Source organism: Neomonachus schauinslandi, chromosome 3 (assembly GCF_002201575.2).
Source record: "Neomonachus schauinslandi chromosome 3, ASM220157v2, whole genome shotgun sequence".
NCBI classification, from domain to species: Eukaryota; Metazoa; Chordata; class Mammalia; order Carnivora; family Phocidae; genus Neomonachus; species Neomonachus schauinslandi.
The window spans coordinates 10,411,523-10,427,827 of record NC_058405.1 but is presented as its reverse complement, the minus strand read 5'-3'; the positions used below and the strand labels follow the sequence as shown (position 1 = coordinate 10,427,827).

Here is a 16,305-nt window from a genome sequence, read left to right as displayed (position 1 = left end):
CTCACTTTTTAAATCTACATGTACCACAGGGCAGAATCCTAAGAGCGAGGACACTGGAGAGTGTAGCAGTGATGGCTAATTATAACCACACTTGGCCCGTGTTTCTGCAGGCTACATCACTGAGTTACCTACGGCATTCTCCCATCTGGCCTTGGGAGGCCGTGCTCTCTCCAGTGGAACTGGTAGAAGTGAGATGTGTTGCCTCGAGGCTCAGCCTGTAACCCTCAAACATGGAGGTGGTTCTGCGCTCCTCTCTGCCAGCTAAATGGAGAAGACTCTGAAGATAGCAAAGGGTGGATAAAGAAGGAAGACAAAAGGAACTTGAGTCTCTGAGAGGGCATTTGGAGGAGAGCTGTCCACCTTACCCAAGATGCAATGTATTCCTTTCATCATGTTCAGCTACTGAAACACTGGCTTGTCCAGGAGCTGGCCGCCTCTTACTAACACTGACTGAAGAAAGATAAGGCAAAGGACAGTAGCAGAAGTGGTCAAGCTTGGGTCTTTGTTAGCTGTCCTACTGGGGAAGATTCTGGACTTCCCAGGGGAGAGAAAGCTGAAGTGGAGAAGCAATGAACAGTGGTACGACAGCCAAACTTCAACTATGCCTCCTGTCCTTTCTGGGGGGCTATTTGCTGATATGAGTCCCCTGTGATAACAGAAGCAGGATTAAGTTAGGGGAGGCCCGAAGGGACAAGCATATGGAATCTAGGGTGGCTATGCCAAACGTGTCAACAGAGGCTCACACCAGAACAGCAGGAGAGAGTAGAATAATCTGGGGTGTGCTTTTAATCTCACAAACCTGTGCTAGCCAGAAGAGACATAGTGCCCGCCTTAAGCAGAAGGAGTTGGTGGGAAGAGAGTTCTTAGTTTTGTGAGGGGTTCTCAAAGTAGCCTCGGCATGTGCTGACCGAGACATGGCAAACTACCCGAATTTTAATCCCAAACAACAGAAAGTAGTATCTTACCCTCCTAATAATGTTGGGATCATTGCACTTGGCCAGTTTTCCCGCAAAAAGCTGAACTCCAAAGCTTGCAAAAACAAGCATTAATGTCAACAAAAGAATGGAGACCTGAAAAAAATTGGTGAGACATCACATCTCAGGGTAAGAAATTCAATAGTAGGCTTGATTTCAACAGGGATAGGGACATGACTTTTCAGATAACATGGTATGAAATCCTTGGTCTTGATAGTCTAACTTTTCAACCTCGGGCCATTCAATTAGCTTTGCTGGAATGTTAAAAGAAGGGAATTAACAACAGGTTTTGGATTTTTACTTTTTGGATATATATTTGGATATATATATATATTTTGGACATGACTTTCCATTAAGAAAACGGGCTATGGTATTTTTGATACGACTTGGGTTTTTCTGATTTTGAAATCGACACTTTAATGGAACCAAAGAAAAGTGTTTGAATAATTCTATTTCCCCCATTTTCTCCAAATGGAGTCCTACCTCTATCAGCAGAGCACAAATTAGAGAGACAGTGGTTTTGCTCTCTTGTGAGCAGGGAGGGCATCCAGAGGAGGTGAGATCATTGGGTCCTAAAAAGCAAGTCTGTTAATTGACTGGTGCTCCCTCTGCTGGATGGTGCCTTGGTCTCAGCAGAGAAAAGTAGCAAAGGGTCAAACACTGAACAAAACCACTGATCTGTGCTGGGTGAATCATCTAAACATACACCTTAAATATACTAAAATCTCACAGAAACATCATCAGGAGAAAGGCAAATAGATTCTTTGCTAAATTCTACCAGGGCTCCAAGATGCATATATATTAGCAGTCGGGTGATACCCTTTTTTCCTTCAGTTCAAGCTGTGTGAAAAGCCACCATGTTGTGGCTTTAGCACAAAGAAAATATGGGATTTCAAATACGTCTTTAAAAAAATATTAGCGACTCTGTACCTACAGAAACATCACAACCTGTCTTTAAAATACCCTAGAATCAACTGCAACCACAGCTGTTCTCTCCCCGTAGGTGTGTTTCTAGAAAGCAAGATGTAAAATAAGCCTATGTAAATTAATTCATGTTTTCCATGCACGAGCAGAACTCATCAATAATAAAAAGAATCCTTTGATCACTCCTTTGTAAGGCACAGATCCTTCTGTAACGATTGTGAGCAACGAGCTTCCTACTCATCGTTTTTTTCCGTAGCCCTGTTCTTGGAAGGAACCCTCGATCAAGGTTGCCCAACTAAAAAGAATGAAAAAGATGTTTTCTCCCCATTTTCAAGAATTCATTACTGTATCCTGAGGCTACTTAAAGTGGGGTATAACTGTATGTTACATTTTTTTAAGTTATTTTATGTTAACACTCCAAAGATCAGAGACATAGTCTATGTTGTAAGAAACTGGTGACCTATGAAATAAAATAAGGAGCCCAAATGTGTTAACTGCTAATATTGGTGAAGTAGGTGGTGTTGAATCTTATCTTTAATTTCTAGGTAAGGAAACTGAAACCCAGAATAAAAATTAGGGTCACAAATTAGGAATGGAAGTGTTAGCAAATATGACCTCTTGGATTTTTCCTTTCATTGTAACTTTCCTAAGAATGTTCATTGAATTAGATATACCAACAAGTCAGAGCATGCATGGGCAAAGCTTCCAAATGTGTGACTGTGTTTGGTTAGTGCCTTTTATAGGCTCCTGGTGATAAACAAGATTGGACACTTAGCCCCTGGCAAGCAAGACTCCCTGTGCCCCCTCGTTAGCTTCATTACAGAGCCGGCCTGTGTGAACTGGAAGCAAAGGGTAAGTGTAACGTACCAAGAAAATTTCCTTGAAGCCGCTGAAAAGTTCTCGAACAACTTTCCTCATCTGAGGCACCAGTTTGAATATCCGCAGAGGTCTCAGGCAACGAAGAACCATTAAAAGCTGAGCTCCCGATTCAGCGGGCACATTTTGAGGCATCCAACAAAGAAATATCAAGCTCACCTAGCAAGGGAAGACATATCCCTAGAATTTATACAATTTATCCTTCGCTATCTACACTGAGAGCCAACTGCATACAACTTGCCTTGAGCAGAGATATCACATGGCCCAGAGGACCAGCATTCACTAGGTACATATATGCAATCTCTTAGCTCTGAACCCCACCTACACCTGTTAGTGACGCCAAAGGAAAAGTCATCAGCTGTTTGCAGGCATGAAATGGGGGTGCCCACTCTTTGTGTGTACCCCAGTGCATTTCTGCTCCTTACTTCAACCTACACACTGGAGGCGCAGGTTGAAATGTCTTTGATCAAGGATACTAAGCTTCATGCTTGACCTGATTCTCACTATTTTATTGACGATCTAAAGATACTGTATGTTAGTGGTCATGATTCTCCTTGTTATGTTGGAAAAGACACTGATTTTATGCCTTCTTGGACATATAGAAAAAATGAAATGTCTTTGAGTCCCTTCCTATGGTTTCCCAATTTAGTTTAACTGAACAGCTGAATGGTCACCTTGTCTAGCCAGGTATTTTGTATATTGGAATTGAAAGAAAGCTCCAACCACTCTCATGTTAGGCTGCTTTTAGCAATGAGGAACTCATCAATCAATTATATGATGGAGGTGGTGGGTTTTTTTTTGTTTTTTTGTTTTTTTGTATGGGAGCCACAGGATTGTGGGGTAGGAACAAGATTTCTGTCTTAGGCCTTATTAATGTATGTCTTACGTGTAAAAGAATGTAGTTGATGTATGTGAACCATATCCACGGAAATTTTTAATGCTTTTTATTTAGATTTTTACATGCATGCCCTTCATCTGCCTGTGGTACTTGAGACTCAGTAATGGCATCTAAACCTCTGGAACTCACGCATCTTTCTCTTGTACCAAGAAAGGCAGGAGAGTTCACAAAGCCACAACACCTTACATTTAGGAAATAACCGGAGACTTACAAGATATATAAATATGTCCATGACTCCACCAAAGTCCCTGATGACAGCAGTTGGAGTGAAAAATAGGCCATCTGCCATAATCTTCAGATTAAGCTCGATGCTCATGAATATCACAAACACGTACTCAGCGATCTGAAATAGGCAACAGGCAGTTGGGTCATCAAGAAGGGAAAAACTGCAACCCCGTGTTTCTGCTGAGCTGTGGGCTGAAATTCGGCAGCCGTACCTGCAAAGTCGGGGCGTGCATGACTCTTCGAAAGGGGGACTCAAACATCATGGAAATGCAGGAACAGATGGTTACGATGATCATGACCCAGTCCAGGTAAGTTACCAGTCCCAGCAGATCACTGCCAAAGACCAAACATAACTGAGAAACGGACGCTCCAGGGAAGGCCGTGCAGGTCAGAGATGGCCCTTCTGTGATTCTATAAATGTGACTGGATTTTTTTTTTTTTTGAAAGCCCCCATTATCTATTTCTTAGCACAATATGGCAAGAAAATAAAGGGAGTCTTTACATTTTTATGCAGCATAAAGTGGTACATGGAAATTTCAAATGTGCATGGAAAATGGACTTTGTGATGCTTACTAAAGTTGATGGTACTTCGTATTTTTCACAGCTCCTGTGACGGGATCTGTTTTAGATCTGTAAAAGACAACAAACACAACATTCTGCAACAAAGCAAGCGTGTTCTCACTTGACAGCATGGTATTTATAAACATTTTATCTACCTAAAATCTCTTTTGTATCCTCTGTAAAATTACATTTCCAGGAACTGTGTGGCTTTCAAAGGGAGAGAACATTAAATGACAGAAAAAAATCAGAAGAGTTTGCAGCTGATGGTTGTGAAAGTAAAGTTTAAAATTTCTCAAAATAATTGATTTGAGAATTCATGAATCCAATCAACAATTTCTGACATGGATGTGACAAAAACTTTGACTTCCATTTAAAAACACTCCATTAAGATCTCTGCCTTAGTTCAAGAGTTTTCCTCATGATTGTTCAATTAAACCTCCAGAAATTAAATAGAGCTTTCCCCTCTTGTGTTTAACTGATTTCTTGTGGAGTGATTTATATAGAATTTCTTGGGGCCCCTACTTATAAGTTTCACTTTCAGGGAGCCCGTGATCAATCTTCAGTGAAGCCCGTGACGGTCTGTGTGTGTGTGCTCCCAATTACAACAGAGTCGTCCTCGGTCCACATCAGCTGCAGGGCTGACAAAAGGAGAGGAAGTCCACACTAAATGAAGTGGAGAATTAGCAATTAGATGTTAGCATGGAGGCAGCCAACAGGATGATTCCAGATGAAACACTCACTTGAGGAACTGATCAATCAACTCTAAACTACCAGCTTCTTTCTTTACTGTGTGAAAACTCAGGTGCTTTAAATGGTGCGGGTCTTTCTAGAACAACTGAGAGATCACTAGACTGCCAGTCAGAGGGAGCCATGCATTAGCAGTGGACCCTGCTCAAGGCCCTTAACCTCCGCTAACCTAAATGTCCTCCTCTCTTGGAGGAGGGGGGATACAAATGACACCAAATGGTTCCTGAGGTGTCCTCCAGCCCTGAAATATTACTATACTGTATTAGTTTCCTAGGGCTGTTGTAACAAAGTCGCACAGAGCAAGTGGCTTAAACAACAGAAATGTATTCTGTCAGTTCTGGAGGCGAGAAGTCTAAGAGGAAGGTATGGGCAGGGTTGGTTCCTTCTGGGGGCCGTGAGGGAAGGACCTGTCCCAGGTCTCCCTCCTTGGTTTGTAGACGGTGTCTTCTCCCTATGTCTTCACATTGTCTCCCCTCTCTCAGTGTCTGTGTCCAAATGTCCTCCTCTTATAAGGACAACAGTCATATTGGATTGGGGCCCACCTTAATCACCTAATTTTAATTTAATTATCTCTTTAAAGAGGCTATTTCCAAATAAAGTCAAATTCTAAGGTACCAAGGATTAAGGGTTCAATATACAGATTTTTTTGGCAGGGGGACACACACAGTTCAGCCCACAACACATAGTGATATGCTATTATACTACTAATGATACCAAGGGGGAAGATCCAACTACTTAGATGGAAAGCTTCCACACTTCCTCTAGGACTCTTCCGGATATATACCAAAGTTGCGCAGGACAAAAATGCCATTTCATCCACTGGTTGCCTGCTGAGATTGGCTTGGGGCATCATAAATGCAATGTCCTCCTGGTTGACCACACCGACGGCCTCCTACACATTTCTTCCATGCATGTAGGGACAGAGACACTGGCCAGTGGGGTTTCTTCTCATAACAATTGGTAACGGAAGCACTAGTCAACTTTATTTCTATTTTACATTATTCTAGAATAATCCAATTAGGGTATTTTCACCACAAAGAAACTACAAGTCTGAAAGAAGGTGTGGGCAATGACCTTCCCTGCGTCATTCAGTCTACTCTTGGTTCGGTATTTCCGAAATAAAATGTGGCGTTAGTAACACCGACAGAAACGTATTGGGTGACTTAAAATGAGCACATAAAAATGGCTGTTCAGTGTTTTATAAACGTGAGTTTTATATAAATGTTAACGGCTTGTAACCTTTGTTTGTTTTCCACCTGGTCGGCCGCTTGGCCAAAAGGAGCAGCATGATTAATTAGCCCACGGTTTATTTTGTGACCCCATTAGGATTACATGTTCCTTCTTCCTAGTATGACAACCCCCCCTGCTGTTTGTACGATGCAGGCCAAACACCTGGCTGAAATGGAGTGCACTTACGCATTGAAGCGTGCCCGGACCACCACCCGGCAGAAGTTTCTGAACCTGTGCTCCCGTCCAACAATGAACAGAGGCTTGTCGAAGTATGGGTGATTCTCTCTCAGCTCCTCTTCCTGCACTTTCCTGGAAGGGGACATTCACGTACAGGAAGGCTGAGGGAAAGGCTGTCATTCCAGAGCCAGAGCCCAGAAAGACCATAGCACCCCATACCTTTTCATTTCCGCTTGTTCCTTTTTTTCCTGGATCATCTTGATGTCACTGTCTTCTCTTTGTGCGTTTCTATATCTCACTGTATTGGAATGCTAGAAATACAATAAAAGGGGGCACATCAAAATGGAAGATTTTTTTTTGAAGGCCCAGAAAGATCATTTTTAGAAACGCTGAAATAAATATCTTGATTTTAATATATATATCTTTCATGACCACAGTCATCTTTTTTTTTTAAAGATTTTATTTATTTATTTATTTGAGACAGAGAGAATGAGAGAGACAGAGAGCACATGAGAGGGGGAAGGGTCAGAGGGAGAAGCAGGCTCCCCGCCGAGCAGGGAGCCCGATGCGGGACTCGATCCCGGGACTCCAGGATCATGACCTGAGCCGAAGGCAGTCGCTTAACCAACTGAGCCACCCAGGCGCCCCGACCACAGTCATCTTAATAAGGGTATTTTTTCCTTCTAAAGGGTATCTTTTTTCAATAGAAATATTTATTGAGGACCTATTATGTGTCAGGCACTGTTGGGAGTGCTGAGGATATGGCAAAAAAGCCAAAAGAAAGGATAAAATCCAGTTCTTGTGGGGCTGACATTCTAGTCAGGGGAGACAGATAAAAATTGAATCACAATATGGGAGGGTGTTAGAAGATGTTTAGTGCTATGGTAAAAATCAAAGGGGACAGAGAGTGCTAGAAGGCTCCACGTTTGACCGGTCACAGCAGGCCTCAATAAGAAGCTGTTATTTGAGCAAAGATGAGAAGGATCTGCAGGCCGCTGGGTATCTACAGAAGTGTGCTTTTCCAGAGGATGGGTGGGTCCTCATGCTCAGGGAACAGCTGTGTGCACATGGAACAGCAAGATGCCCTGTGGGTAGAGTCAAGAGGGCAAGCACCAGGGTACAAGACACTGAGATCAGGGGGGTGGGAGGGGGCCTGATCATGCAGGACCCTGACTCTGGTTTTCACTCCCTGGGACATGGACAGCCATTGCTCAAATAACCTGATAGATATTATTGCAAGTATTCCTTAGATTTCATTATCTGTATCTTCTATCATTTGGAATAAGTGAGACAGATGAAACTATTTTAAACTGCTTCTGTTATGGAGGAAAAGATATCAGGAGTGATTTCTTAGGAAATTAGCAGAGCCTCATCACTTTTTGCTATGGAGAAGACGGGGAATAGGTTTTCATTATATGTCTGTGTAATAAATAGAATAAAAAGTCTTTGAAGAAGAACTAAGCCTCTGGAATTCAGACTATATAGGTAGGGTCTTTTATTGTGTATATTTAAACACATATTTTCAAAGCCGTGTTCTAATTTGGTTCTTAAGTAGACTATGTATTTCTAGTGAATCACACTGAAGGAAAGTGCTTTGAATTAGTGTTGTCTCTCTGAATTTTCTCGTAGAAGTTTTCTCCATACAACATGCCTGGCCCCCAAATTATGCATACATAGGCCATGTGTTGGATCCAATCACAATTCCATGTAGACAATATGGTAGATCATATCCGACAGGGCTCTGGCTTAAAAATCATGGCACCAACAGGTGTGCACACCAATTAGAACCTTGTAAAATTGGTGATGATGGCATCAGGTGTTCTCATCACCAACTTCTTCTATCGTCAATTGTGCTTGGAACACTTAGTTAGGAGAGTTTACTCTAAGATAGCAGTTTCTACTTATTGAAAGCAGTTGTATTATTCTGGAAACTCCAGAAACTTAAGAAATGAGAGGTAAAGTGGTGAAAAAGACAAACAAAACCCAAAAAACCCAAAGGCTTGCTACCTTTCTCTTGCTAGATCTCCTTTCTCCAATGCCATCCTTGGCTCTGAATATTCAGGACTCTGCTTTCTTAGCCAATTTAGCTAGCCTCAACTTAAGATCTACAGTTTAATGTGGGTGTCACCAATGATAATTATTTAATATGTACTTTCCAAGTATCTTAGAAACCTCGGCATGTACAGCTGCTGGTGAGTTTAACCCAGAGGTTAGACTTCTGCCTCCGTGGGTTTGCCTGGGTTTTTATGTGGCTTGTTTCTTCGCTTCGTTCGGGTCTCTGGTCTAACACAGAGGTGCGAACACTGACCATCTTCTCGAACATTCCCTGCCTCCAAATCTACACCTTTGATTTCTTTGTATCATTTTATTTTTTTTATAATGCAGAGCAAACTGTCACAGCAATGAAGACATGATGGAAAATAAATAAAAAACACTTCCAGAAATGATTATATATTTCTTTCCTTGTTTAGTCTTTGTCTCTCTTATGGGATTTAAGTTCCTGGAAGGCAGAGGTTTTGTCTTGTTTCCCCACTGCTCCTCCTCACTTAGAACAGGACCTGGCACATAATAAACACTTGGTAAATATTTTCTTTGAGTCAGTTAATTAATCAATGAATGACCTAGAGTCTAAAAGCAAAGAAATTCTTGGGAAATAGTATGCAGTCTTTGAAAGAAAAATTCTTCTAGGAGTAAGATTTTATTTCCTAGTAGGTAAAGCCCTGAAGTTACAGACACTGGATCTAGATTCCAGAATATTCAGAAATTTTAGTAAAGATTTAAAGTTAATGATACAGATCAATTCTATATAATGCTTTGAACATCTTTAATGTCAGTCAAAGGCAAGTCACACGTCACTTTTGTGTTGCTATCTTAATGAAGACATGTGCTTTGTGGGATGTCTGGATTTTTGAACAGTTAATGGTCACTCTTTTGTACTGGCCATTCAATTTGCTTCCTGAGTCTCCTGATTCCCTCTGATATAAAGTCTTACAGGGACGGGACAATGTGACAGAAGGGTCCAGGCGCTGGAACATTCTAAACAGTAATTTAAATGCATTTTCATAATCATGCTTCCCAAATCCAAAGCATCGCTGAGAACTTACATCTTGAGTCAGGGTTTCAAGAGATTTCCCCCTGCTGATCCTCTGGCTATTGGATCCGTGTCTCAGTGACCTAAAACAACCACAGCCAACTGGTCAATACATCCAAAACCAAATTTTGACTTTTGAACAATGGCCATTATAAGAACAAAATAAAGTAACTTTTCTGATACCGTCACAAATGCTCATCATTTCTTTTCATAGCGAAAGCTTTCGTTTATTCAAATGCCTTTGATCCCATCTAGCAAATTGCAGAACTTGTCCTTCTGATCCTTAAAAGTAAGAATTTGGCCATCACAAAGGAAAAGGTTTTTGAAAGATTTTTTTTGACTCTTTGAATCTGATTGTGAGTTTTGTTATTATTGCCATCAGCAAATAGAACAAAGTTCCTCCCACATGCCTGTCTGCTAACCGGGGCTGTGCACAGAGACCATTTCCTGTAAAACTCCTTTCCTTACTTTCTCTGCAGCTTTGTGTCCTGGTGTATTTACCTGCGCTCTTGGCGGATATGATGCTGCACACTGAGAATTGACCTTTCCTTTGCTGGCTGCCCCTCAAATGATCCGCTCAGCATGCGCTGTCGAGTGCAAGCTCTAGAAAAAAAAAAGGAGCCCGAGATAAATGCATGATCTGTACACTTGGGATGAATAATAACATAACTGCTCATTACTCTATTATTTTTAAGGAAACACCAATGATCAGGCAAAACACAGCAAATGACAAATAACCATGAAGGAAAATGGGCTTGAGGCTCAGTGTCAAGAACACTTACAAAGCACAACTGTCACAGCTAGGCGACGCGGGGGTGCTGGAAATAAACAGAAAGCTCCCACCTGCCACGACCCGTCTCCCCCCACCCAAGGGGGGAGCTTCCATCGGGATCCTGCAAGCAGTAGGGCCAGCCTCACCATAGGTAGGCATGATGTTGGTTTTGAATTTAGACAAGGAGGTTTCTAAGAACAGCCCTTTGGGGAAGGATTTGTCCACCCAGGCCTCTGGGATGATGGAGTATATGTTCCAAGGAGATTTTGCAGAACTCCAGGGAAACAGGAAAACAAAACTAGAGGCAAAAGTGACTGGTAAAGAGAAGTAATGAAAGCTGAGATTAATACCTAAGAAACCTCAGTCTAAAGTCTGTGGCTTACAGGTAACCGGTTACCACTTTCTTTGCAGCCATGAGAAACTCTGAAGACTTTTTAAAACGTGCCCCCTTGAAACCATACCTGGGCTGGTATAGTTTCAGATTTGCTCATGAGGGAAGATAATTGGGTGACCCAACACCTGGGGTGTGAATGATTGGAACAGAAAACAAAATTCCTCTTCCAGAAAGCTCCCTCCAACTGGAAATGACAGCATTTCCCTTGACATAGTAGTCAAGTGGAGAGAAAATAATACAGAGGCTCAGAGACCTGTGTCCCCAGGCGACACTGTCACGGACTAGGTGAGTGACCTTTGGGCTCAGTTTTCTTATTGGTAAAGTGAGGACAAGACCTTGATCTCAAAGAAAACTCAGAGACTTAAAATGCAAGGATTTTATGATATGCAAATCTTATGATGCCATGTTTTTCAACACCTGAACACATGACTTTTGTCATTGCTTTACATGAAACTTTCATACTTATGTTTCCTAAAACACATTTCTAGATTGGCTTTGAATTAGATAGATTATCACTGTCTGTCTCAGAGCCAAGATCTTCAAGAAAAAGATACATGTCTGTTTAGCATACGTTGAAGCAGCTCTTACGATATCACGTGTATATTCAAGTAGTTAAAAATGCTTTTGATGCCAATGAAGATAATTACAGCAAATACCTATGAAAATCATGCAAATTCAATGAATGGAAATGCGTTACAGGGAGCCATCCCCCCCCACATCACTCTTCTTAGTTTAATAAGCACCACGGAGAAGTTCAAGATAAAACCCAAAGTCAAAATTTTATCGAACACCAAGGATTTATGGCAGTGAGAGATAGAGAATGTACTTATTTCCAGGACTAGGATGGTGTCCCCCCAAGAAGACGCACTTATAAGTTACGCTGAGTTCACAAAGCTTTAGCACAATCTTGCACGATGTATATAGACTAAGAATTGTTCTTCAGACCAAGGACTGCAAATGATGAAGCATCTGGAGAACATCTATTTGGAAAGCAGTGTTATCTTGGCACAGATCTACAGATTCCTGCCATCTGTGTAAACGTCAAGGCTTAAACTTTAGCTACTGTCTTAGTAAACTTTATTTTTTGTCATAAGAGTTCCCCCTCCTAAAGTAGCTGAGCCCTTAGGGCTTACATACAAAACATATGCAACTTGAATACAGTATACCCCTTCGAGCTGGCCATCCCTGCTGTTTGAAATGGAAGAATATCACTGGCTTCGAGCTGCGTATGATAAAGGACTGCTGGTACTTGCCCAACAGCCCAGTCTGAGCATGCCTGGGCATTCTTGCTGGGGAAGAGTTAGGACTGCATCTACAGACTCTAGAACCTCATGGGTGTCCCAACACCCAAGTCAACTTAACACACCCATTCCCGCTGGGGTGGCTCTGTGGATCCTGCTGAGACTCCCTCCTCTGACTGAACAAGACAGGGAGGTCTCCATGGTGGGTGGAGATGCACCCACTATTGGAAAGACTCCACACCCTATGGCATCTCCATCCCCTCCACCAACAACATGGCTGAAGCGTGGTGAGAAAGCAACCCCCCTTTCCTCTTTGGCTCAAGATCAGCCCTTTCTTTCCCACTGGGGTCTAGAGAATTTGGAACATAACAGTAAAATGGGCTGCAGTTTCAGCTAAGCACGTGACATGTGCATCTTTGTTCTCTGTAAGAGAAGGTCAGGGTGATGGGGGGGCCGGTTTTTAGCTCTACCCTGCAATCAGAAAACATGTGTTGAATCAGACTGAGACAACCACTCCTATGTGTAGAATATATAAAACCACTGGCTCTCATTTCCTCTTCCTATCACTTTCTTCTGTGTATATAACAGTGTTTGCTGGTACAATTTCAAACCAGAAAACGACGAGAAAGAGAAAAAAATGCTCAGTAACTCTGGGCCAGTTAAATGGTGTGACAAGTGACTTCAGAGTTCTGCTCAAGCCAAGCATACACTTTGGTGGTTTTCACTTCCTCACGGAGGGGACCCTGCCAGAAACTTGTGTTCTCTGAGCAGAGGCTGCTTACCCACCACCTCTTTTCCTGGAACTCCAAAGGTACCCACGTAACCCAAGCAAAGTGAAATCAGGGAGATGCAGCCCTCTTCCCTTAGTGTTCTGAGATCACCTGTGGGGCCTCGGGCTCAGTGCAACTGTCTCTTGAGCCCCCGTCCAACCCCACACCCCAGGACTGCCCCCATCTCTGCACCAAGAGAAAGGTCAACAACTGTCTCCATCTTCATTTGGCAGCTCAACTCCTGTTGAGTCTCTCAGACCAAATGCTCTGATATCTCACTCTTTCCTTTGACTATCTACAGTGGTTTTTGAAGTAGGAAATTCTTTGGTAAACGCTAGAGTTTCTTAGCGGCAAACTAGGGGCTACATTCATCTAGCAAATTGTTAAATAAACATTTGGGTGAAGGCAATTTGCAGGGGTGGGGTGAGTGGAGGGCACATGAAGGGCAGTTCATTTGAAGGCTCCTGAAAGCCTTTTTCCTCTCCTAAGGACAGTGGTGGATCTTACTAAAGTTAAAACTCAAAATTCTCTTCTAGGCACTGCATCCATAATAGTTAATAACCAGCTATTTATCTATAATAGTGTTCCCACAGAAACAACAGGTAATGGTACAGAAGAAACAACTCTTCTATAGATACATAAATCCGTCTAGAAGAAAACATATGGGAAACATCTAACTACATTATACAAAAGAACCAGCTGCCAAAAATGGGTTTCCTATGGATGAAGGGAGGAACTTGGATGGAAGGACATAAATCTGGGGTAGGAGGGGGGATGCAGGGAGCAAGAGAAAGAAACTGCATAATACATCTGCCCTGACGACACCTGGACATTGAAGCAGGTATAGAAAGAAGGCCACATTAGGATGTTTCTGCATAAATAAAACAGCCTTGTACATAAGCCATTGCCACATTCTTTGATAATGTAAAATATTTTGCTATTTTGGAAAAGAACAGGCTTGGTAGAAAACTATTCACTTCAATCTGGCATGATTGGATTTCACTAAGAGGTTATACATTCTCTAATACAAGGTGCCAAGGTTCACACGAAAGTATGGTAAGCATCTGCTTTATTATTTTTAAAAGGAAATACAACTGTATTATACACAAGCATATATTATAATCCAAACTACGAACTACCAAATAGTATCTCTGACATGAGTAATATAATTACAAACTTGGACAGTTCTATGTCCCATGTTCCTGTAGCATATTATTAACCAAAGTTATTCAATGCTTATGGCATTTTTGTCATCGTTGGACATTAGATGGCGAGTTATTTAAAGACCATCTGAGCACTCATCCTCGAGTTCCCAGGAAAAGAGGTTGCTGGCGTGCTCACAGGCAGAGTGATGGAGAGCAGGAGTGGGCTCGAGGCAGAGCGGTGGAGGTATAAGGAGACAGGAGGCTGAGGGAGGTGCGGGGCTGGATCTGGAACTTGCTAGTCTCAAGGTTCAAACAGCACATTAGGTTAGTACTTTTACACCCGGCAGCATAGCTCAGACAGAAAGGTCTGCCTTCGACTGGACGCCTAATGGAGAAGTTGATTTGAGCACACACAGGTTTAGAACCATATGGTTCTGATCTTGGCATTTGCTGGTTGTGGGACCTCAGGTGGGGGATGGGCATCGCTTGAGCTTCTGTGTGCTCTACGTAAAATAGGGAACAACATCACCTTTTCCTCCAACTTCGTAGGGAGTTGGGAGGATCAGCTATGATTATGAATGTGCCAGTCTTTGGAAACACTGACACTTTGTTTACATTTTAGTTGCTATTATTTATTTTTCTATCTTGTCCCATATCGTGGTTGGTATTAAAACATTCTACAGAGGATGGAGGACAGAAGAGAGGAGAGTGGGACAGAGGGTCATATTGGAAGGTAAGCCTTCTCTGTTCTGAGCCTGATCAACAGCGATATATGCTATAGACTAGAGCTGAGCCTCTTCACCTGTCTCCACGCATCCACTCTCAATAAACCTTGTGTGTTATTATTGTGAGCAAAGTGATCTCTGAAATGAACACCTGCAAGTCACCATGCAGGTGTTTCTCAGATGGCCCCCAATGATCCCGCCCCTGGTTTTCATGCTCTGGCGTAACCCAAGAACGTGGGCAAGACTTAGTGGCTTGCTCTTAACAAATATAAGGCTAATGGGATGGGATAGGTCACAAAAGACATGCATTTCATCTTCCTCACTGTCCCTTGCTCCCTCACTTGCTGCTCTGCTGAAGCAGGCTGCCACGTTGTCCCAGGTCATGGTTGGTCTTAAAACATTTTACAGAGGGTGGAGGATTGCCACCCTCTGTAGAATGGGGAGATCCCACTTCTTAAGGAATGAGAGTGGCCTTCTGCTAACAGTGGACGAGGAAGGAACCAAAGCATTGGTTAATTAATCTGACCGCTCATGGGGAGCTAAGTCTTATTAAGAATGGAAGAGTGAGGGGCACCTGGGTGGCTCAGTCATTAAGCGTCTGCCTTCGGCTCAGGTCATGGTTCCAGGGTCCTGGGATCCAGCCCTGCATCGGGCTCCCTGCTCAGCAGGAAGCCTGCTTCTCCCTCTCCCACTCCCCCTGCTTGTGTTCCCTCTCTCGCTGTCTCTCTCTGTCAAATAAATAAAATCTTAAAAAAAAAAAAAAAAAGAATGGGAGAGTGAGCGAGGAAGGGGATTCCTCCCGAGCAAGTCAAAATGTCTGCAGCCTAGTGAGAGACCCAGGTAAGCCACACCCAGTTCCTGACTGAGACTTTGAGATTAATCTGCATTGTTTCAATCACCAAGCAACTGGTAACTAATTAGGATGTTCTAACTGGTAACTAATACAGTTAATCATCGCTGTCTTAAAATCTTCAACATCCTATTGCTCTTCAGAGAAAGACTAAGTCTAGAAGCTCAGCATGACTTCAAAGTCATGTAGGGTCTGCTTCATCTTCTACCATCAGGGACTCGCTCCCGCCATGTCACCCACTTTGCTCTTTTGGTTCCTTATATGCGCCTCTCTCCAAACAGCTCCAAGAGAGCAGGGGCTGACTTTGTCATTGCTCACTTGTTACTTCATCTTGTACACAGTAGGTGCTCAATAAATATTTGTGAAATGAATGAACCCTGAAATTTTGTGAAGATCCAATATTTTAACGTCTTTTTTGATCACTTCACACTTATGAAGCATGGAAATAATCATGAACAGAACAGCATGTATTTGAAATATGCTTTTTAAAGGGAAGTTAATCTTAATTTTATCTCCAGTTAGGATACTATGCTACTCAAGGGATGGGCTGCATACCCATAATAGATGAGACCCTGAGACAGGAATAAAAAAAAAAAAATCAGACACTGCTTCTTGCAAGTAGAAAATTTATAAATCTTTATCTATATTCTATGTGAAGCTATTAAGAGAAACCTACAAGTCAATATGAGGCAGAGCTGAACTCAT

The 16,305-nt window shown here is 42.4% G+C and overlaps 1 protein-coding gene across 3 annotated transcripts in view; it reads right to left on the bottom strand.

Annotated features, from left to right (window-relative positions):
- The window catches only part of NALCN (sodium leak channel, non-selective), a 295,723-nt gene that overhangs the window by 34,688 nt on the left and 244,730 nt on the right, over positions 1–16,305 (bottom strand). For all 3 annotated transcript variants that reach the window (XM_021695963.1, XM_021695962.1, XM_021695964.1), the window contains 9 exons: positions 10,205–10,306; positions 9,717–9,786; positions 6,832–6,923; positions 6,622–6,744; positions 4,471–4,527; positions 4,110–4,230; positions 3,884–4,015; positions 2,766–2,933; positions 966–1,070 (listed from right to left, as the gene is read on the bottom strand). In XM_021695963.1, coding sequence (XP_021551638.1) covers positions 966–1,070; positions 2,766–2,933; positions 3,884–4,015; positions 4,110–4,230; positions 4,471–4,527; positions 6,622–6,744; positions 6,832–6,923; positions 9,717–9,786; positions 10,205–10,306 — 970 coding nt within the window. The remainder of the gene's footprint in view (positions 1–965; positions 1,071–2,765; positions 2,934–3,883; positions 4,016–4,109; positions 4,231–4,470; positions 4,528–6,621; positions 6,745–6,831; positions 6,924–9,716; positions 9,787–10,204; positions 10,307–16,305) is intronic.